This window comes from Fundulus heteroclitus, unplaced genomic scaffold (genome assembly GCF_011125445.2).
Source record: "Fundulus heteroclitus isolate FHET01 unplaced genomic scaffold, MU-UCD_Fhet_4.1 scaffold_80, whole genome shotgun sequence".
Lineage (NCBI taxonomy): Eukaryota > Metazoa > Chordata > Actinopteri > Cyprinodontiformes > Fundulidae > Fundulus > Fundulus heteroclitus.
Genome location: NW_023397252.1, coordinates 285,246 through 309,173, shown reverse-complemented (window position 1 = coordinate 309,173; position 23,928 = coordinate 285,246). Strand labels below are relative to the sequence as shown.

General features: G+C 39.6%; 1 protein-coding gene across 1 annotated transcript; it reads left to right on the top strand.

Annotated features, from left to right (window-relative positions):
- Window positions 1-7,795: 7,795 nt before the first annotated feature.
- On the top strand, window positions 7,796-12,822 carry LOC105922905 (major histocompatibility complex class I-related gene protein-like). Its single transcript, XM_036134362.1, has 7 exons — window positions 7,796-7,908; window positions 10,012-10,278; window positions 11,015-11,293; window positions 11,379-11,681; window positions 12,231-12,329; window positions 12,434-12,451; window positions 12,542-12,822. Exons 1-7 carry the CDS (start codon window positions 7,857-7,859, stop codon window positions 12,550-12,552), a joined length of 1,029 nt encoding a protein of 342 aa, XP_035990255.1. The 5' UTR covers window positions 7,796-7,856; the 3' UTR covers window positions 12,553-12,822.
- The last annotated feature ends 11,106 nt before the right edge of the window (window positions 12,823-23,928 follow it).

The window sequence follows — 23,928 nt, the reverse complement described above, 5'->3', positions numbered from 1 at the left end:
ACTTGAATGTATAAAGCTTCATCTGTTCCTTTTCTGTCATCCCATTGGTGTTGCAGTCTCTCTTGTAGAGCAGCCAGGCAGTCACGATCATCATGTCAATAAATGGAACATCAGCCGGTGATACCACTTCTTCAACCACTTACCACTTATTTTATTGCGGTACAGTGCAATGAGAGACTCCAGCAGGTCCATCCCACCCATATTCTTATTGTACTCTCTCACCACAGCAGAACAGGGGACTTTGATTATTTTCTTTTGCTTGCCATCCCACCTATCAACCTCGGTGACTGGGTGTGCTCCATTGAAATTATTGAGAAGACTGACTGAACGCATGCAAGGATGTTTCTCCAACCATGGCCGTCTTCACTTCAAAAGATCCACGTCCAGCTCTCTTGAACTAAGCGTCACACATCAAGTTCACACCTGGTAATCTGTTGCTACAAACAGTATCAGTACAGTGAATTCCCTGCTGAGCAAGTGTGAGTATGAGAAGGACACGCATGAAGTCGTCAAAGAACACCTTGTAGTTTTGCTGCTTGGGAATTGGCTGGGCCAGGTGGAGGACAACGTTGCCACTTGCTCCTACATCTGCCAGTTCAGGGGGTTGCACAACTCCACCTGTGTAGATCTCAAAATTGTGTGGGACACCATCAGAACTAACCAAGACAAGCATCTTGTAGCCCTTTTTCTTTAGTTTTGATGGCAGGTATTGTTTCAGTCTATTTTCTGTGAGTAATAGTAGATAGTACAGCAAAAAAAATGGATTTTGGTGATGATTATGCATCTCTACACTTCTCCATCCATGATCATTGCATTTTCCTCAATTACCTTCTTTATCATGATTTTTTGTGCCTAAATTAAAATATTTCCAGCAAAAACCCATAGCTTGTCTTGTTCCCCTATCCATTACGAAATAAACACAATAACCTTTATCTTTCCGGAAAAACAAAGTGCTGATTGCGGAGTAAATCGCAGGGGTAAATCTCTGACTCCAACAGGACCTGGCAGGATGCCCAGACACGCAGAGACACACAAAGAAGGCCAATCTGACCAATGGCCATCGGTGGGCTTTGGTGACATTAAGTATTTGCACCTTTTTTGAGGTACTTACCAGTACATAATTTGGACCAAACTAACAGAGTACTATCACCCGGTGATACTGAACACAACCATGTTAGCGGCTAACGGTTAGCATGTTGCTAACCGGAAGTAGCTCTAGGAAGGTACTACCAACTTCTGCTTGACAGACTTTGTACTTCCTTTAGAGAGAAAGCACAACAAATTTGGGCTATGTCGGATAAAGCATCTCCATGTTAGGAGGTGTCAAACATCCATTTTTAACCCCTTTTTGGCCCTGCTACGTGCTGCAGACATGCTCCACAGACACCAAAATCACATAATCCAGCATTCCACGCTCACTGCGGGGGCTGTGATGAACGTAGGAATATGATATTTGCAAACTCTTACGGGCACGACGGTACGCACCACGAGGCAGTTGCCTTGCTAAATTTCTTCTAAAATTTTCTAGTTCTGATTTGTAATTACCTATTTCTAGAAATTGTTTTCTATTTCCAATGTAGCTTCTAAGCCACTGCCTGCGTCCTCACTAAGACTAAGAAGGTAGAGAACATCACCCCAGTTCTAAAACCCTTACACTGGATTCCTGGATTCCAGAGAATAGACTTTAAAATCCTCCTGGTAGTCTATAAATCCCTGAACGGCTTAGCACCTAAATACATCACAGACTTGTTATCAGTGTATCAACCCTCCAGATCATTAAGGGCGTCTGGCTCCAGCCTACTCTGCAGAACCAGAACCAGACATTGAGAATCAATATTTAGTTCCTATGCACCACTTATCTGGAACAAACTTCAAGAAAACTGTAAAAGTGCTGAAAGCCTGAGTTCCTTTAAATCAAGATTAAAAACACATTTGTTTAGGATTGCCTTCGACTGTCCTAGTTAAACTGTTTTACGAAACATCATTAGTTTTTCTTTGTTATTTACTAATGTTTAACATAATATTCTTCCTTACATATCTTCCTAGTAGTAATTAATTTATCTTTATAGATTTTAAATTTTTGCTCTTCTTCAAAAGTTCTGTGCTTTGTAAATTGTTTAGATCACTATTTTTCTCACGTGCCTATTGTAATCCTTTGGTAATTCATGGCTTGTCCTTGTATTTTTGACTGTTTTTAAAAAGTACAGTTGAACAGTTTTTACTTTATATTGCTTTAATATATATATATATATATATATATATATATATATATATATATATATATATATATATATATATATATATATACAGTTTTTGTAATGATTTTTGTGGACCCTAAAATTTACCGTTTGCCTCACTTGCAGGCGGTCATCAATGCTGACTGGCTTCAGTGTGACGTGAACGAATCAGAGGTGGTATATTCAAATGCTCCTTTTTTGTAGTAGATTCTACTAATGACGACACAGAGAAAGGGGCTCAAACCAAGTCCTCAAAATACAGGGAGCATGTAGCACTATACAAAACCAAAGAAAAGTAACATGCGAGATTTGACATGGCATGAGTGCTCCACCTTGATACAGGAGCGCATAGAATGGACCCGCACCAAGTTCTGAGATGGTTGAGAAAATGATGATCATCCCTAAATGCTCTGTGCTGCAGCACTGCGGCCCCATCCTCCACATTCAGGCGCAATAAGTTTATGAGTTAGTCAGAAGTGTTTAGATGGACACTGATCGGATTATGGATCATAAACCAATTGGAATGCAATTTCATTCTGGTGGCAACAATTTGTTGATTATGGTTTGAGTTTTAATTTGATGGCAAAATATGAGTGAAGGTCCTGTATGAGAGAGAGGGGCAGGGCTTTAAACTAACTTTTCAAGAATCAAGAGTCTTTATTGTTGTGGTGTAGCCATACTGATATTTTGGTGAGACATGCAGTGGTTTGATAAACATAATTAAGGTCATTCTGACCTGGCTCTCAGCAATGGGAGTAAAGACAGGAAACATCTGGAAATAGAGCGATAACATCGTTTAACTGTAGTGTTCCAAGATATGTCAAGTAGTGGAATTAATCGGTCTGTTTTTGTACTTTCAGCTAAACATTTACTAGAAGTAAAGTTCGCCCTGCCAAGAAGCTGGAGGTCACTAGCTTGCAATACACACCAATGGAGACACACAGATTCTTATTGTAACGCACACACATCTGTGACTTATAAAAGAGGCCTGTTCACTGTATTGTTTAGAACTCTTGCTTTACACCCATTTGTACGTGAGAAGTTGAATGGAATAAATGAGTTCTTGTTGGCAAGGCAGCGAAATGATTTCTCCCTGAGTCTTCTTTCTTTTTAAGGTTTAATAGTTAAATAATCTCCCACAGACACAGCATAAAAGGCAGACCCAAATTAAAAATATTGAAAAACTAGACAAACATCCCTAAAGGACACTCAAAAAAATGTTAAACCTCATATTTTCACATTCTGTTTTGTGGATTCTTGACCTTGAGAAAAACAAAGAAATGAAACAAGAATGCTTGTGTTTAGCTGACCATGCAAAAAGTACATACACAGTTGTACATACACTTACAGTTTTCTGGAAGTTTGTTCCAGATCAGTGGAGCATGGGAACTAAATGCTGCTTCTCCGTGTTTAGTTCTGGTTCTGCAGAGCAGGCTGAAGCCAGACAACCTGAGTGGTCTGGATGGTTGATACACTGATAAGATAAGATAAGATAAGATAAGATAAGATAAGATAAGATAAGATAAGATAGTCTTTATTGATCTCACAATGGAGAAATTCACTCGTCACATACAAGAAGGTGCAGAGTAGGGAAGGTGCATTCAGTTATATACAGTGAATCTTCATATATACAATGGATCAGAAAGAATACCAAAAAAAATACAAAAAAAGGAAATAGGAATGGGCATATGATGTCTCATTTACATTCTTAGTGGTCTATATATATATATATATATATATATATATATATATATATAAACATATCTATATACTTAAATATATACCTATATCTATGCGCCTACTTACATACGCACCTACGCGTATGTACATGCATATACATTGTATACATTTGTACATACATACATACATACATACATACATACATACATACATACATACATACATACATACATACATACATACATACATGTGTGCTGACTTATGTTCAGGTGGTGATAGCAGCAGAGGTCAGGATTATTATCAGGATTATCAGGATTATTGCACGGGTTGTAGGACAGTGTATTAAATAGATTATTGCACCTTGGTTATTGCACATTAATTATTACAGTTATGGTCACAGTTGCAGTTACAGTGCAGCATTGTAAAATCTGATAGCAGCAGGGATGAATGACCTGCGGTAGCGCTCCTTTTTACAGACAGGATGTCTAAGTCTTGCACTGAAGGAGCTGCTCAGCTCCTCTACAGTCTGGTGCAGGGGGTGGAAGGTGTTGTCCATGATGGATGTGAACTTGGACAACACCCTCCTCTCAGCTACTTCCTCCACAGAGTCCAGAGTGCAGCCCAGGACAGAAGTGGCCTTCCTCACCAGCTTGTTCAGTCTCTTTCTGTCCCGCTCTGCACTGCCAGGAGCCCAGCAGACGACAGCATAGAGGAGTGCTGAGGCCACCACAGATTCATAGAAGGTCTTAAGCAGAGGCCTGCTCACTCCAAAGGACCTCAGCCTCCTCAGGAGGTGGAGGCGGCTCTGGCCCTTCTTATACAGAGCGTCGGTGTTGTGTGTCCAGTCCAGTTTATTGTTGACGTGAACACCCAGGTATTTGAAACTCTCCACAGTTTCTATGTCCTGCCCCTGGATGTTCACAGGTGAGTGAGGTGGGGGTCTTCTCCTGAAGTCGATCACCATCTCCTTGGTCTTACTGGTGTTTAAACACAGATGGTTCTTCTCACACCAGTCCACAAAGTCCATGATGACCGACCGGTACTCCAGCTGGTTCCCCTCAGACACACAGCCCACAATGGCCGAGTCGTCAGAGAACTTCTGAAGGTGGCAGCTGTCCGTGTTGTAGGTGAAGTCCGAGGTGTAGAGGGTGAAAAGAAATGGAGACAGAACGGTGCCATGGGGGGCCCGGTGCTGCAGAGTGCCACTTCTGACTGACAGCCGTGCAGCAGCACGTACTGAGGGCGGTCTGTGAGGTAGTCCATGGTCCAGTCAGCCAGATGTTTGTCCACCCCAGCGTCCTCCAGCTTCCCCCTCAGCAGCACCGGTCTGATGGTGTTGAAAGCGCTGGAGAAGTCAAAGAACATGACTCTCACAGCGCTCCCGGTGGTCTCCAGGTGGGTGAGCGCCCGCTGCAGCAGGTAGATGATGGCGTCCTCTACTCCGATGTTGGGCTGGTAGGCAAACTGCAGCGGGTCCAGGGTGGGGCTCACCACAGTGCGCAGGTGAGCAAGGATGAGGCGCTCCATGGTCTTCATCAGGTGGGAGGTCAGGGAGACTGGTCTGAAGTCGGCCGGTTCCCTGGCGTGCGGTGTTTTGGGAACCGGTACCACACAGGAGGTCTTCCACAGGGTGGGAGACCTGTCTGTGACATCACAGACAAGTCTGTGATGTATTTAGGTGCTAAGCCATTCAGGGATTTACAAACTAACAGAAGGTTACAATGCCAATACACCTCTTCTACAAAGATAAAGCTCCCTAGTAATTTTATTTCTATACTTACCTGCCTGCTCACTCTCTCTACCTGACAGAGAACTGGAAATCAAACAGAAGTCGTATGATGCCACCATATCGCTTTCTGCTAACCTCAGCCAAAACAGGAATGGAAACTCCCTGACCTCTAAAAATATTAACCAACCCCCTACCTATATTTTACACCAGTTCACTCATTTACATTTTATTTATTCAATTTAAAAAACCTTGATCAACTTACCTACATTCCTTTTTTCTACCCAGCTTCTTCGCAGGAGACAGAAGAGAATCATGTTATTTACAAAATATACATCTTAAAACTGTTCCTTTCACCTGGTGCTGATCAGTCTGTTGAACACAAGCATGAGAAACTATTTTTAGCCTATTATTGTCCAAATGTTTTACCATGTTTGCCATGAGGTTCTCCAACTTTGTGGTTCAATTTAAGGCTGTTTCCTGTTAGTTCATTCCCACTTTTATCTGACGTAGCATAGAACATTTTGCTGAACAAGTTATACAGGCCATGGGACTTTTGTTGTTTTTGCATTTCACAATGTTACTTACCCATAAAAACCGGTTTAACTTGGCTCCATTTCTGGTTCACTGCACTGCCTTAGAAACAAAACCCTGCTTATCTTCACTTCTATTTTTATTTCAGATTGACAATCTCCCCAGATAATTATACAAACCAAAACTATTGAAAGATTATTGTGTGGACACATTGTACTTGGAAATAGCTTGCGTATTTAAAGCTGTCTAAAATAATTGACTGTATTACTTTACTTGTATTTGCAGTGTGTTAAAATACAGTATTCTGAATGTATATTTCTACTATGAGTATTTGTCTTTAAGTGCAATTCTACAGCTAAGTGGTAAATGGCTTGTACTTGTATAGCGGTTCAACTAGTCTGACAACCCCAAACATTCCAGTGCAAAAAAAAAAAAAAAAAAGTTGCATGATACGTTAGACAAAATTGTTTGCATGTAAAAGACAACGACTTTGTAGTTTGTTTAGATAAACCCACATCACCTGAGTGATGTGGGTTTATCTAAACAAATTCTGTAAGATAACTTTTTTACAATAGATATTGATGCATTTACAAAGAAACTGAGACATGCTTAGTGTGACTGACTAATGACCTGTTGATTTGATGAAGAAATAAAACCATCCTAAGTAAATCTCCAACACATCTGAGTTAAATAATCAGGTTATTTGGCAAGACTTAACTGCATGCTGAGGATCTAATTGAGCCATTTGATTCAGCTGTGTTTGGACTAGAGACACATCTGGAAGTTGCAGACCTTGAGGACGAGAATTGAAGACCCCTGGTGTAGTCTTCAAATATTGTTTTAATGGAACAGGTAGAAGAGCCAATAATTCAACTGAGACACACGAGCAGGTTTAAAAGCTTTATTTAACCAAAAGGTGTTAAAGGGCTTAAAACAAGCTGGAGCACACTCAGAAACCACTGTAACAGAGGGTAAGGTTAGTGGCTGTAATCACCTCAGTGGAATGTAGTGAACCCTTAAATAAAACCACTAACCTTCCTGAATCCGACAGGTGACACTGAATCTGATCTGTGGGTCCAAGGGCTCCACTTGCCTGGTATGAGGAAGCAGAGATAACAGGCTTGGCATGTAGCAGCTTGAGCAGGCAGTCCGAAAAACAGTCCAGGGTCATACACGGTGAATTAGAAGCAGGCAGGATTACCAGATGGCAGGTTTTGTCAGAAGGCAGTCCAACACTTAGGTCTGCAGGAGGCATAAACAGGCGGAGGTACTAGTGGGATAGGCAATAAGGCTTGATTGAATAAATGCAGGAAGTTCAGAGGCCAATGAAAGAGTCCGACTGGATCAAGGTAAATAGGCAGAAATCCACAGAACAAACCTGGTCGGGCAAGGAACACTCAATGGTTTATTCACACAAAAAGCTTATAGGAATTTTGCAGCAACATGCAGGGAGCGACAGGCATTTTCAGGGCGAAACGTAGGTGCCCTCACTTTCACCAAACGGGTGGCAACAGGTGTTGGCACCTGTTTGCTGCTTTCCGCCTTTGGAGAGACTACATTGATTAGTGTCACACTGTCTGTGAAGGTGGACACGCCTCTATCCAAAGTTGTTTTAGTTCCTGTTATGTGTGCGGCTGACTTTACCTCAAGTTCTTAAACCGTTTCTCCTCGAACAAAGAATGATCATGAAATATTTTTGCCTTCTGCTTCTCTTTCACGTCACATCTTCAGGTAAGACGGTGTTACATGTTGTTACTTGTTTTCCATCCCAGCGCGACATTCTGATAGTTTTATTTTAAGTCGACAGTGATTGCAGTGAGGGTGAAGTTGAGCAGATGTGTTGATTTGAAGATCAGACCAGCACCAGTGCTGAGATTGTCACATAATTATGATGTACCAAGCTTTCTTCCCCAAAATTATCTTTCTAGCATTATGTTACAACTAAATACATGTTTTTGTAACACTGAAGTCACCGCGTTCTTGAATAAAAGATGAAAAACCTTTTTGGGAGATATAAAGTGTTTTACTACTTCATGAATTTTATGAAAGACAGGAGCCTACAATTAGGTATTGTGCATGAAAATATGCCATTTATTCCTCTCAGCCAATGATATTTTGTTTGATGTATGTAGTAATAGATCACTATTTCATATTCTATAACATCACAATAGACAGACAGAATAGGGTAGTTCACGCGTGACGTCAGCGCTACATCCGGGTCCCGCGGGTAGGCAAAAAACAGTACTGTTCTCGTCTACTACATGACAAAACGGGTGATTTACAGCGTACTTTTAGTTCGTTTATTGTTCTACTTAAATAGCGGCGGAGGGGAGGTGGCGATCGCTAGACGGGCCGGAGAAGCGGCAGCAGCAGCCGCTGTCTGAAGCAGCAGCTGCTGCTTCAGACAGCGGTCTGCTTCAGACAGCGGTCTGTGTCCGACGCCGCTTTCTGCTGTTACACAAACATGTCTGAACATCCATCCATTTTCTGACCCTCTTAATCCCTCATGGCGTCGCGGGGGTTGCTGGAGCCTTTTTCCCGATATAAAATAATTGTAGCCGTCCAGTGGTTTCATGGCTTTCTTGCTCTCTTGTCCGTACTGGCCTGCCGTGTTTATAAAGCAGCTGTGTCGCGGTACGGAACCCTTGGCAGCATTTCACAGACTCGCTCCGTCCCTTCAGGCTTTTGCTGTGTGGATCTGGCAATCTGATACCATCAACCATAAACTTACTCTCAAAACGATCTTGTGATACTGTCGTGGATGTCCTCCAAACGACGTAATGATTTGTGCTAAGTCTTTCAAAAATTCTAAATTCTTGATAAGGCAGTTGAAAAATCTCCAACAGTGGTCCAAAAATTAACAGAGGCAGCTGGGTCTCGGTCCAGTATGGTTTATTGCAGTAATACAAGTCAACCACACATGAGATGTTCACCGGTCAACATCTGACAAAACAAAGAAAGTGGTCTGCTTATATACATTCCCTGGGTCTTGGGGGCTCCTCCCTGAGCCCCTCCTATTTATTACGTATTTTCAGATACTTTTCCACGGATATCTTTCTTGTCTTATTATATACCAGTGGAAACTTCCCGAGGGTGCATATTTTTTTAAAAAACATGGTTACACATTATTACATCCTTCCAGATGGCCCCACCCCATTATGTTAACATCATTTACAAAATGGCTACACATCATTACATCCTTCCAGATGACAACACCTCATTACGTTAACATCATTTGGCCATTCTGGACGGCTGCACATCATCTCCTTTTCCGGACCATCACCATACACATTTTGTTTACATTACAGTATAACTTGATCTTTGGTTCCGATGTTTCCATGGTGCATCATGTACTTCTCCTCCGCCAGGGCCTGTGTGCATCAATTCTCTAACTCTCAACTTGACCTCTGGACTGACACACACACATTTCCCCCAAATACGTGTTAAAGCACACTTTTTATCCGTTATGATAAGAATACATTCATTGTGAGATATGTAAGCACACCCTTTAACTATTGTGACAAAAATACATGCATTGTGAGATATTAATCCACTACAAAATGTTATCTAAAGAAGAAAAATACGTGGAGAACTCGTCGGTTTCTCTGTTTGTGTCCGCCAGTGTGTTCGCCTTTTGCCTACCAGTCCGGCGCGCATGCGCGAAAAACCCGCATCAAAACAATAACAATGAACTACCCTATACTGCAACATGTGAAATTTTTTGGGTGAAGAATAATGGCATACTGGTTTGTGGATCAGTAGAGTGTAAAAATGCATTTCTCATTGAACACGAGGTTACGGCGTCACCTTTTCTGTGCTATTCTTTCCCTTCAGTGAAACATTCCCTAAAATATTTGGTTACTGCAACCTCCGGAGTCCCAGGCTTTCCAGAGTACTTCGCTGCTGCAACAGTGGATGAAGTTCAGGTGGGCTACTGTGACAGCAACATCAAGACAGCCAAGCCCAGACAAGACTGGATAAGGAGACTGATTGAAGAGGATCCTAAACACCTGGAGTGGTATTCTCAGCAGTGTCTTGAAGATCAGCATATATTAAGCGCATACATTGATAACTTTATCCAACGCTTAAACCTGACGCAAGGTAATCTGTTTTATAATTTTCACCTCTTTTATTTTCTCTCTGGTGGTGTATCTAGGAAGCATCATAAATTTAGATTTGTCACATTAAAAGTTATTTTATGGTAGAAAAGGTCCACAGACTTTACATAAATGTTACTCTTGGATATATCTCTCAGCCCAGCTAGGATGAAGGAAGATGCAGAAAATTTACACCTCACAGTTTCCATCACAACATCATAATGAAATATAAACAACCAATATTTTTCCTGAGTCATCATTATCATTTATTCATATTTTCATTGTATTTAATCTAGAGTTAATATCTACATTTCATTATCTATTCCATTGATAATTTTAACTTTAATTTGTATTTTTTCTCACACATGATCCCTGAAGCATTTTTTTGTGGCCAAGCTTCATACTGAAAAGAAAATAGTTTCTTTTGACTTTCACTTATTGCTTTGACTTCTTCATGCTTCATCATGTATCTTCTTAATACTTCTTGTACTTTGATTTTATTCTACTTAATGTTTTAACCAGTATGTTTTTATCCTAATTTTACTGTTAATTTCTTGTAAAATTCAGTCTGATTTTCTAAATAATGTTTCACTTAAAATTTCCTTTTTTCTGTGACACACTGAAGCTATTTTAAGTCACATAAGTTTAGGTCTCAAATGTACATTTGTCTTATTCAGCCATAAAATGTAACTATGGATTAAAACTGTTTCTATTTTTCTTCAATTGTTCTTTTAATTTAGGTCCCTACATTTTGCAGAGAATGAGTGGCTGTGAGTGGGATGATGAGACTGGGGACATTAAAGGGTTTAATCAATATGGGTTTAATGGTGAGGACTTCTTAGCCCTGGACCTAAACACACTGACGTGGATTGCTCCTAAATCGCAAGCTGTCATCATAAAACTCATATGGGATGATGATAAAGCTAGATTAGAATTTAATAAAAACTACTACAACAACGAATGTACTGCCTGGTTAAAGAATTATGTCCAGCATGAGAGGAGTTTTCTACAGAGAAGAGGTATTTGACACTATATTTATTAGCTGCAACACCTGAATCAGCAGGAATGGTCCAGATCATTTTTAAGAGTATTTTCTCTCTGCAGAAAGCCCATCTGTATCTCTGCTCCAGAAGACTCCCTCCTCTGTGGTTACCTGCCACGCTACAGGTTTCTACCCTGACAGAGCTGAAATATTCTGGAGGAAAGACGGAGAGGAGATTCACGAGGGTGTGGAAAAAGGAGAGATCCTGATGAACAATGATGGGACCTTCCAGATGAATGCTGAACTCAACATTTCATCCGTCCAGCCTGGAGGCAGGAGGAGATATGACTGTGTGTTTCATCTCTCTGGTGCTGGAGATGACGTTATAGTCACACTGGATAAATCTGTGATCCGTACAAACTGGGGTAAGAGCACCTCTGTGATGGCTCCATTAATTTAGGAGAGCAAACTGAAATGATTAAGCCACATATGTTCCCTTAAAGAGCACATTATTTCTTGATATATCCATGCACATTTGAAAAAGGCATTTTAAAACCACTTTGTACACTTGCAGTTGTGAGGAAGAAAAGGGACCCCAATATCACATCCAGATATAAGTTACTTGTCCCCATCAACGGGCTCTTTTAGAGCATTGCAGCGGAAGACACATTAGAAAACTCACAGCAGTAAATAAGAATTATACCATGAATGTTGTCTCTTTTCTGCTAATGTTGTCAATTTACAGGTAGATGTTACTGTGAAGTTTGTCCTTTTTTTTCAACAAAATATCCATTGCATGGGAATTTAGGGCAGTAGGACATATTTAACGCCATAATTTACAAGCCTCGAATTTCTTGAGGAACTTTTTTCCATTAAACTAAATTTTTTTGAAACAGCATAAATTAATTCAACTATTTTAGAACTGCACTACTTAATTTCCTAACTGTTTGGCGCATGTTGTTGGACCTTCTCAGCGTCTTCTCCAGAGATTCCTTTTGCTGGAGGTGTTGCAGTATTTCTTCTTCTGGGAGCTGCTGTAATTGTTGCCGTCTTCTGGTGGAGTAAACGTAATGGTGAGGAAACAATTTTCTACAAGACAGACTTTGAAATGAACGCTACAGATTTATTAGCTGATAGTTCCATTCTTCCTTGATGGTGTTTATTCCTTACATTCCAGGATTCAAGCAAGTTGATGGTAACTATTACTCTTTTGTGCAAATGAATGAGAGGTATTGTATTCACTGTAACATGCAAGTGTTCACATTTTTACTATTTGTCTTGACAGGAGAAGATTAAAGGAGAATGTCTAACTGGTTGGAGAGTCAATAAATTCACACTTTCTCAAATACAAAACATGTCTGACTTCAAATTTCTAACGGAAACATAGAGGGTTAATACTGCATAAAATATTGTTGCTGTACCATTAAGCTGAGTCTAGGATCAGCTGGTTTATTAAACTTGGAGCTGGACTTATTATAAATCAGCGATGGCTTTGCTGGAGGCTGAAACTATTCACTCAGTTTTATTTCCATGAATGTGGCTTAAGTGTAAAGCAAGGCAAGGCAAGGCAAATGTATTTATATAGCACAATTCAGTACAGAGACAATACAAAGTGCTTTACATGATTAAAATATAGGAAAATAAAACAGAATAAAAGCAAGTAGGAATAAAATGTAGAAACAAAAAAGAACATTAAAAACAGTAAAACAGTTTAACTAGAACAGTCAAAGGCAATCCTAAACAAACGTGTCTTTAATCTTGATTTAAAAGATTAAAAAGATCTGAACTCAGGCTTTCCGCACTTTTACAGTTTTCTGGGAGTTTTGCTCGAGATAAGTGGAGAATAAGAACTAAATGCTGCTTCTCCATTTCTGGTTCTGGTTCTGCAGAGCAGGCTGGAGCCAGAAGACCTTAGTGGTCTGGAGGGTTGATACACTGGTAAAAAGTGTGTAATGTATTTAGGTGCTAAGCCATTCAGGGATTTATAGACTAACAGAAGGATTTTAAATTATATTCTCTGAGATACAGGGAGCCAGTGGAAGCACTTTAGAAATGGGTTTATGTGCTCTACTTAGTCTTAGTGAGGACGTGGGCAACAACAATAACAACTTTAGTCAATTTAACATTTTTAAGGGTGGCTTTGTTTTCTTTTACAAAAATAATTTATATTCAGATTTTACATAAGTACTTAACATGTTGCCTTAAATACATTATAAGATGAAATGTTTTGTTTTTATTTTCACCCTTTCTGTAAATCTGTTCCATTGTAAAAACCAGAAAGACATTTTCTCCATATTAAACAAATAGGAAGCAGTTACAGTAGGTTGTAAAGTGGAATTGAATAACTAACTTATCTGTGGAAAGAAACAACTGTAATTGTAATTTTTAAAAGTACATGAAAATTGATATAATTATTTAATAAAAGTTATTGATGATTACAAAGGTTTGTTTTGTCATGATTTGTGTTTGGATGAACACGGACACAGCACACACACAGAGAGCTGGTTTAAGAGGGTTTATTGCAGACAGTGAATGATGGACAATGACATGAACCAGAGTCAGTTTACCAGACGGAGATGTAGGATGCAGGAGCTGGCTGACAGGAACGGAGCGGAGAAAGAGTAAAAACAAAAGCAGAACACACTGGGGAACCAAAGAGCGTAGAGAACACTGGAGGCGTACGGAAACACCAGGGAAACAGGGAACATCTAAAACGCCAGGGAAACAGGAACTAGGATAACTCAAGAAAACTAGAACAACCGAGAAACCAGGGGAAGCCAGAACAAAACAGAAACTAAGGAGAGCTAGAACCAGACAAAACTAAGGAGCGGCAGGACCTAATGAGCGCTGGGAGAGCACAGGAACCCCGTAGAGCGCTGGAATCCGTAGAGTGCTAGAACCCCTTAGAGCGTAAGGACTAGAAAACGAGAGAAACTAAAAACAAAGCAAGGAACTAGAGAATGAGACAGAAACTAAAGAACAGAGAAGGAACTTGAGAACAAAGGGAGGAACTAGAGTGCGCTGGGCAGCAACGTCTTAACATGCTGGGCAGCGGCAACTGAAGGAGCCGTCTTTAAACGGTGGGCAGCGTCGGAAGCGGGCATCACGCAGGGTGACCCGGGGACACAGAGCCAGAAGCGGGCGTCGCGGATGGTGACCCCGGCAGACGAATCAGAGGCGGGGCATCGCGGACTGCGTCTCCGGCAGAGCAGAACCAGAGGCGGGTGGCACCCACGGAGACCTCGGGTTGAGGCGATGGCTAAATCTCGCCAGCTCCTGCATCATGCTCTGTGCGTGCTCTGGTTCATCCTTTTGGGCCAGCTCGTACTGTCAGGATTTATCTTTGGATGAACCCGGGCACAGCACGCACACACAGAGCTGGTTTAAGAGAGTTTATTGCAGACAGTGGATGATGGACGATGACATGAACCAGAGTCAGTTTACCGGACGGAGTTGTAGGATGCAGGAGCTGGCTGACTGAAACGGAGCGGAGAAACTGAGCAGGAAACAGAGGAGCTGCGCTGCTGCAGGATCGTGAGTGAAGACCAGAGAATAGGATTACGAGACGAGGAAGCAGAATCCAGCAGCGCAGCAGACAGGTACATACTGATTAGATGAAGACCAAGACGTGAGGACTGTAACGGACAGGCATGGTGTTGTTTTGACTGAATACGAGCCGGCGACCAAGAACAGACTGAGGTGAGCTTATGTAGGGGTGTGAACAGGTGGAACCAGTCATTAGATGATTGCAGCCTGACAGGTGCTTCCAATCAGAGCTGCACAGAGAAAGGAGGAGGCAGGAACTGCTAAGAGTGCAGCCTTCAGGCAGCATCCTGGGATGTTTACATTTTGGCGTCTTTGAGCGTAAAGGTAAAATAAACTGTCATGTCAGAAGCAACAGTAAACTTATATGAATATTTTCAATCATCATAACTGAAACATAATTCAAGATGCTGCATTTTCGCCAACATCATTTTAAACTGTGAAAATAAGAATATTTGAGAAGTTTTCAAAAAAATTTCATAATGACCCCTGTGTACCTTAAAACATTTTAGAATGACCTTAAATTAAATGTGTGATCATCCTGTGCATACCTAGTGGTTTCACTAAGCATGAAAAGAAAGAAGGACAGAAAGAATACTTGCTTTGCAATTCCGATTTTTATTACTCTGAAGAAATCATTTAACTTTGATATATTCCTATAACTGTCATTTATAAGCAACTTTAGCTGCTTCTATTTGTGTTCAGGGGACACATTTCTTTTAATCTAATTAACTATAAAATGTTTAACTGAGAAGAGAGCCCCAAATAGCTAGTAAGGAGCAAAACATATTAAAATGACTAACATGTTGCATTTTTCAATTCAATTCAATTCAATTTTATTTATATAGCGCCAAATCATGAAACATGTCATCTCAAGGCACTTTACAAAGTCATTTGCAGCCTTTAAGAGCATCAAGTATTTGGGGGAAGTGTCACATTTGTGGAAATTTGCTTTTCTTGCTGTTAAAGTGTTTAGAAACTCTCCATTAGAAGAACACAATGATAAATTATGTTACCTGTTTGGCCAACAGTCATCGCTTACGTTTATTAAAAATTAACTAAATGTTTTTGGGACTTTGATTCTTTTTAAATTAAATATTTGTTTGTTTCTTAATGTCATGTCAACTTGAACCTTTGAAGTAAGGAAAAGTTTTTGTATTGCTCTGTAATCATAAAATTATTGAACAAAGATTTGCGTGGAAGAATTTATTTCTCGGTATAACTCAGTTCAAATTTTGAACCGAGTTACGGAAATCTTAAAAACTAATGGCATAATCACTTAAGTTAAATTTAAAATATACTCAATTTCAATTGTGTAGCTGTTATCTGAACTGATATGATTTTTGTAGATATTAACATTTGGTCATTATCAGCTGTATTTACAAATGCTTTAACATTTGCCATCTCTCTTTTCTATCAATGTAAGTTGGAGAGGGTTGTTTAAAAGCTCTGCAAATAATCTCAGTCCTGTTACATCTGCATCAACACAGAGAGCCTAAAACCTGCAGCCAGCGAGTCTGTTGGTGCAACAGTCATAGATCCAGATGAAAGAAATGTTAGGCTTCCACTGTTAATTAAGTCTCTTCATGTTATTAAATCAAACTTCACAGTCCCGCTTTCACTTTCTCTTCAGCCTCCAACTTATAACCAATGACGTGTGACTAAAACATGCGCTCCTATTTGTCAAATAACCACCCAGTCATGACGTCCTCGTTTCTCCAGGAGCAAGAGACGCTCTGCCCTGACGCAGTAGAGGTTTCCTGAAAACAAACTGCATCATTTAAGTTACAAGCAAGAATTTCCCCTAAATTCAGGATGACGTGATGGATGAGCGCCCATCTTACAATCATACTGAGTTTAATGTAGCCACGAAATGTGACCTTTATTTATTTACTTAATAGTGGGTGTTTTGGTTTATTGCGTATTTTCTTTATTATTTTTAATTTTCATGTTTACAAAAGAACCAAATCCACCAATGGTCCGTGTCTTTCAGTCGTACATAAATAACTGGTGTATAGAAAAAGTTATGCAATAGGCACCAGTGTTAGAAGATCAGTTCTAAAATAATGATTAACCCTAACCCATTCCACACTCCCCTGGCCCTCTGTGAAAAAGTAATTGCCCTTAAACAGAACAAGTGTTGCCCTTGGCATCAATATCTCACAACTGTAAATACTAATAAACAATTGCCTTTTACATTTATGTGGAAATCCTTTTGACACACTATTCTTTGCAGAATTGTTTTTCTGCCAGACGTTCCCAGCAAACCCTCACAGTACGTTTGGGCCTGCCAGGTCTGACCGGCTTCCTCCCCCACCATCAGAGCCTGCTCACCACCAGTTAGTGGTCGGTGGAGAGCTCCGCCCCTCTCTTCACCTGAGTGTCCAAGACATGCGGCCGCAGATCAGATGAAACGACAACAAAGTCAATCGTTGAACTACGCACATACGGACACCCTTATGCCTGAACATGGTGTTTGTGATGGACAATCCATGACGAGCACAGAAGTCCAACAACAAAACACCACTCGAGTTCAGATCAGGTGGGCCGTTCCTCCCAACCACGCCCCTCCAGTCATTGCCCACGTGAGCGTTGAAGTCCCCTTGTAAAACGAGGGAGTCCCCAGGAGGGGCACTCGCCAGTAAACCTTCCAAGGACTCCAAAAAGGGTGGGTAATCTGAACTGCCGTTTGATGCATAAGCACAAACAACAGTCAGAATCCGTCCCCCCACACGAATGCGGAATGAGGCCACGCTCTTGTTCACCGGGGAGTACCCCAACGTGCAGGCACCGAGATAAGGGGCAACAAGTATGCCCACCCCAGCTCGGCGCCTCTCACCAGGGGCAACTCCAGAGTGGAAGAATGTCCAGCCCCTCTCAACGTGACTGGTTCCAGAGCCAGAGCGGTGTGTCAAGGTGAGTCCGACTATCTCTAGTCGGAACCTCTCAACCTCGCACACAAGCTCAGGCTCCTTCCCCACCCTCTATTGCCAGCCATTGCACAATGTTGATGTTATATTTCACTTTATTGTATATATTCCCCCCATTTGCCTTAATTTTTCTTTTTGCTTACTTTTTTTTCACATTTAAATGTTTCTGATTAACAAAAAATATAAATAAATTTAATTTAATTAAATAAAGGGGAAAATGCTATCCAAAACAACCTGGTCTTATGTGAGAATATAATTGTGCCCATTTGTAAAATTATAGTCTCTGTTTTTTCAAGAAATTTGAAGCTAGAGTTGATGATTTTTTCCAGAAATTTCCCCAAGTCCCCTTTTGAATAACTGTCCATGTGCGAGACTGTCTTACCTTGCTCTTCTGCTCTTCAGGGGGATCGGGTGGAAAAAATCTCCCAAATCCCCTCTGGTCCTTCCTCCTCTTCTCATAATCATGAACACGGTTCTTTTTGTGACTCTCAGCCATGTTCAAAGTCTACAGTGAGAGCAGTGGAGCTACAATGAACAGCTAACACCAAATCTAACCACTAACCGGATACATAAACACTAGAAGTGCACATGCACGGAAAGTGGAAAGTAACAAGCAGGGTGCAAGCACAATTGCCGTTACCTGAGCGCGTCAGAATGATTGGCATGTGAGACAACCAAAAGATAAAGTGATGCCTCCGATGCTTGAGGGACAGAGGGGGATGAGGGCAGGACCAAAACTCTGACCAATCTCTGCCATTTGGGGACAGCAGAGATTGGTTAGAGTTTTCAAGCCTGCGGCTCTCAAAGAGATCTGATTCTGTATCCTCTTTTTTCTGAATGCACAATGTATTGATTACTGTCAAGATAGCAAAAAGTGTTTCTTGACAGGATTGCCAACTATAGCTTTAATTTAAATCGCCAGGTTGGGGCAGTGGTTAAGTCCAGTTTTTATCAACTTAGGTAGCTGGCAAATGTTAAGCCCATTCATTCTTTCAAAACAAAACAATTAAAACAGCACTTAATTCCTTCATTACAGGTGGACTTTGCATTTTGTATATTAAGAGAAATTGAAAACAGCATTTTGTGTTTACCTACGTTTTCTTAGTTTAATATGAAAATTTGTTGGAATAAGAGCAAAACTAAATGAAGTGGAAAATACTTGTTCAGGAAACTGAAATGATCTAGATTTATCAAGACACTAAAATTGCTTGCTGTTGAAAAACTGTTTAATGTTATTTCTTGAAACTGACACAAGCTGAATAGTAATTTCTTTTACTGGAAAAAAACATATTGTATTGGAACATTGTTTGGGTTTATAGTTTTTTAAACAGCCAATCCAATTTTTTATTATTATTTATGTTCAAAACTTTACCTTTGTTGATCTATTTCATTGTTTAGGTTTAGGCATTAAAAGAAGCTTTTTTCATCTCTCTTTCAGGAGTTCATATTTTACAGAGGCTAGGAGGCTGTGAATGTGATAGTGAGAATGAAGAGGTTTGCAGCTTTTTAAAGCTTTTTAAAGAGACGATTTAAAAGTTTGATCTGAAGCAAAGGACATGGATTCAACTATGACCAGAGGCTTCCTTTCTCAAAGAGTATTTAAAAAAAGCCTTCAATGAAAGAAAAGTCTTGCATCTCAATTTTTGTTTACAGAATTTAGGCTGATCTCTTTAAAACACTTTCTACACTTAAAGTTAAAAAAAAATTGTTAAAACATTTGGGTGCACCATATCTGAGAAATAAACAGCAAGACTCTTAGGCTGAAGCGACAAGAAATGTGAGAAGTTACAAACTCTCCTACTCTACAAAGCCTAGCCCCCTCCCCATGACAATCATTTTCATTTTGCCTGCTGCTTGGAACAGCATAGAGGAAACGCTCTTATCTTCCTCTTACCCATGGGCCCTCATGAAGAGAACGTCTACACTGGAGAGACACGCAACTATGTGCAGGCTAGACACATTTAAGTACAGCCTGCCTTCTTCAACGTTGAAACCTAAGCAGCCAATTGCCACAAAATAGGCTGTCTGTGATCTTTCCTCTTATTTTGCAGGAGAAAAAACTGATCTGAAATTTGCTCCCGCAGCAAACTTTGCAGAGACAACTCACAGGAAGCCTAAGGAAACCCTTCAGATCCCCAAGCTCCACAGTTTGTTAGGCAACAATGAAATAAACCCCTTTCATTTTTACTAAAGGCGCTTTAAGCTTTTAGTTGAACTGTCCGAATACTTGGAAATATATTTTTATTACTCCACCTTGTAACAAATATTGCTGGTGAACCCAATATTCAGCCAGACACAGTTACGTTTCTTTAAAAGGTTTATTATGGGGGCAAAATAGTAGCTTTAACATTTGCAAATGTGTGTGGAGAGTTGTGTGTCTCTATCTCGATTTGTGTGTGTGTGCAGTGAGATTTGAAAATGTGTAAATAAATCTGTAAATGTGTGAAGAGATTTGTGTCTGTACAACAATCTGCAAATGTGTAAAACTACTTGTGTGTGATCCGTTTTGCAAATGTGTAAAAAAAAAATCCACAAATCTGTATTCAGATCGGCAAATGTGTACTGAGGCCCTGTTGGAAAAAATCCAATTTGATCTAAAATGTTTTTGGTTTCAGGTAATACCACTATGTAATATATTTCAAAAGACAGCTTTCCATTTGACTTAAAATGGTAATATGTTTTCAGGAACATATGGAAGTGAGCCACAATAGAGTCAGTTAGCTTTGGTTTTGCTGACAAAGATATAGAGCAAAAATACTGATTAAAAAGATTATTCCAACAACATTGTGAAATACAAGTTTTTGAAGTCAAATTATTGCTGTTGCTCTTACGGCCCCTGGCCTCTTGAGACTGTGCAGGCTTCTATTAATTATGCAGATTCTTCTGCCGGAGAACACCTTCCTGATTGGCTGTCAAGGAGCTGCGACCGCATTGGACCAGTAGAGGACTGCCATGCCAATCAGGCCGCTGATGAGGCCCACCTGCACCATATAAAAGACTATTGGACTCATTCCTTTAGTTGAAAGACAGCTAGTAGGAAGCTACTTGTGAAGTTGTCTTCACATCGCCATTGCTGTTTGTTGCGTTGGGCTTTAAGCTGGTTTTGTTTTGTTTTGGTTGGGGCTTGACTTTATAGGTGTTCATAGCTCGTGTTTGGAAGGTTTTGAGGCTCCCTTTGTGTGTACTTTTATTTTCTCTATTAGTCCTCTTGGGTGGTTTGAGTTATCCTTAATCTGACCCATTGAACCTTATGTATTTTCTTTCGTATTCAGCATACCCAAAATTAGTAGCCCTTTTCTTTGGTGCTATTAATTCTGTTAAAGTATTGTATTTTGATTATTGTAAAACCCTTGCCCTGTAAATAAACCCTTTCACATGTCACTCTGCTTCTCTGGACACAGTTTTATGTTACCTCCTCTGAACCCCTAGACAGAAGGGGCGTAACAGTTGCTATTGAGCTTCTTTACGGTAAAACATTTTGAAGCATGTGTTTAAACTGTACTTATTTTCCTTTTCTTTCCATAGGGCACTATTTTTCTTTTATATTCTTCAAAGTTGATTCTAAAATAGATAAATGCTTTGAGCACAATAGTGCCCAGATTTCTAACACAAACTTTTGTCATATGTAAAAGGATTTTCTCATGTTCAATTTTGAGATCCATGTATTCATCTTTTCAATACACATGTTCTAGTTAGGTTATTATCTGGAGGTAGAGAACTTCCTTTCAAAAGGCTCTTTCAGAGAACTTGTTAAAGGTACTTTTAATGTATGTTCTTCTGTCAGTTGATGTAACATTGCAATATTATGCTATGTTATTGTTCTAAGGAAAAGAATGAGTTGGTTTACTCACAAACCATAACAATTCAATTTGTAATGGGTTTTTACCAAAGATTCATTAAAAGTTTTCATATTGAACATAAGCATAGGCACTTTATTTTTAATCTCATTCGACCATATCATCATTGTCAAACAGTACATAACTTGGGTCTGAGTGTTCAGTAACAGAGAACTATAAGAGTCTTGCTGTTATAAATATAAAAAGTATGTCTTGAATATGAGGAGCAGTGGTGGGGTTTACAGAACATTTGTCATTTAAACATTTTTTGTCCTACATGACAGATTACAGGGCAAATGTGAAGTAAAATTTCTTGGTATTGTCCTAATATATGTAGTAGCATATATTTGCTGTCATGCACAACAAGAATCACACAAAAAACATAACACCGCACCAAAATTCAAAAAGTTATGTACATAATGATGAAACCTATAAGTACATGGGAGTCGATGAAAACAGATGTCTGTTTCTTTTTCCTCCATCTGTATTTCTTTGACTGCTTGTCCTTTATGGGTTGTGCGGTCTGCAGCTGCCTATTTCTGACTGTGTGGGAAAGTGACAGGTTCATTCTGGACAGGCTCACAAGGTCATTTGCTCCACAAACTCTTTTTTTACAAGAAAATATCACACGTGTCACAAGTTTGTGCGTATACACGCTCTTAAAAATAAGCATAACTCAATTGTTTCATCATTTGTGGACGGTGCATGAAGAAAGTTTTCTGTCATCAGAAGGTATGATAGGTATGATAGTTCGAACTGTCTCATTACGTGTGAAGATGTTGGACTGTGCAAGTTTCTGCCGCTTGCTCAGAAACCTGTTTGAGATTATCTTGTTCACCAAAAAGCCGTGAAAGGGTATACATCCTGTAGGCCACTTGGAGCAATTGCATCTCTAATCTTACGAATGATGTTCCATAAGTGAACCACTTTTTAGAGTTCTTCCTGAAAGACAAGAAAATAAACAAGTTCTTAAAGTACATATTCCATATTTAAAAGCATGTATCATATAGTATTTATGTTTTACGTTCAAACATACCTCAGTGATATTTAAACGGGTGAGCAGAATTGGCTGCTTATCCAAGAAATCACCAGTAAAGTAATCTGAATTCTTCCGTTTTTGAAAAAGGTTCATCCAGTACTGTGCATAACGTTTCCTTAAGAAAGCCCACCAGCTGTTGATGTGCTGGGTGTGGGTGCTGGATCCCACAATAAAGCAGTTTTCAGGATAGTTGTCATCAAGATGCAAAAATCTTTGAATGTCTTTCATTGTACCATTCTCTGTCTCCATGTCTATACAAGTTATGGCTGTGGTACCCCCTCTGTTACTGCTGAAACTAAATATCCAGCAGTAACTTTTGGACAGCTACCATCCATGTATTCAGCTTAGAGATGCCGACCTGTAAACACAGCACATCTTGTTTTTTCTAAACAAGATTAGAAAAAAGTTAAGTGTAAAAAACTTTTTTAAGTTTTATATTTTAAACAAAGGTAAAAATAAAAATGAATTTATTCTTTCTAAAAATTGAACACATTACTTCTGCTAAATGTGATAAGCTAGTTTTTAAGTATTTTTAAGTATTTAAATGTTGAGTGTCAGATCAAATGCACAGGCATTGTAAGATGTAAAAGAGAACATTCATGATTTTCTGGCTGTATTTTTAATGTAGCTCTCTTAAACCTGGTCCACCTACCTCAATGTTTTTGTTTATGGGAATTTTAAAAAGTACTTTTACTTAATTACCATCAAAAGGAGAATAGCTGCTGTTTAAAATTGTGATTTTAAGGTTCGATTTGATCAATGTTAAAATTGCTCAAACCTAGACTGCAATGGAACAATGTTGTTGATTAAGATTTGTTTTCTTTTCTGAGTAAGTTCAAAGACATCAGAAAAAACAAATGGAACAACAAATAAACTGAGAACAGTGGTGCCTTGCTGCCAGGTGCTTTTATTGATAAATTCTGATATTAACTTTTGAATTTGCAGCAATGATAATCGATTATCAGTTTTTGCTTTTCCCCTTATTAAAGCATGCCAGTAGTTGACTGGGTTTATTAATGAAGCTGATATAAATAGATGTCCTTCAATGGCTTCTGAATAGTCACATTACAAAGCTCTGTATTCATCACTTTGTTTTGACACAATAAAATATGGATAAATGTAGCTTCATCTAGCCTCACTTTCATTGTGTAGAATACACATACTTTTAATTAGCCTTACGAGTGTTGAATTAAAATTTATTTTAATTTTATTTAATTAAAATACATAAAGGCATAGGTACATTTGCAGTAACAGGCCCTGTTTAGAGTAGTTAAACGGTGTAATTCCCATGCCGCACCACTAATGGCGCTGTGATTTTTGAAGC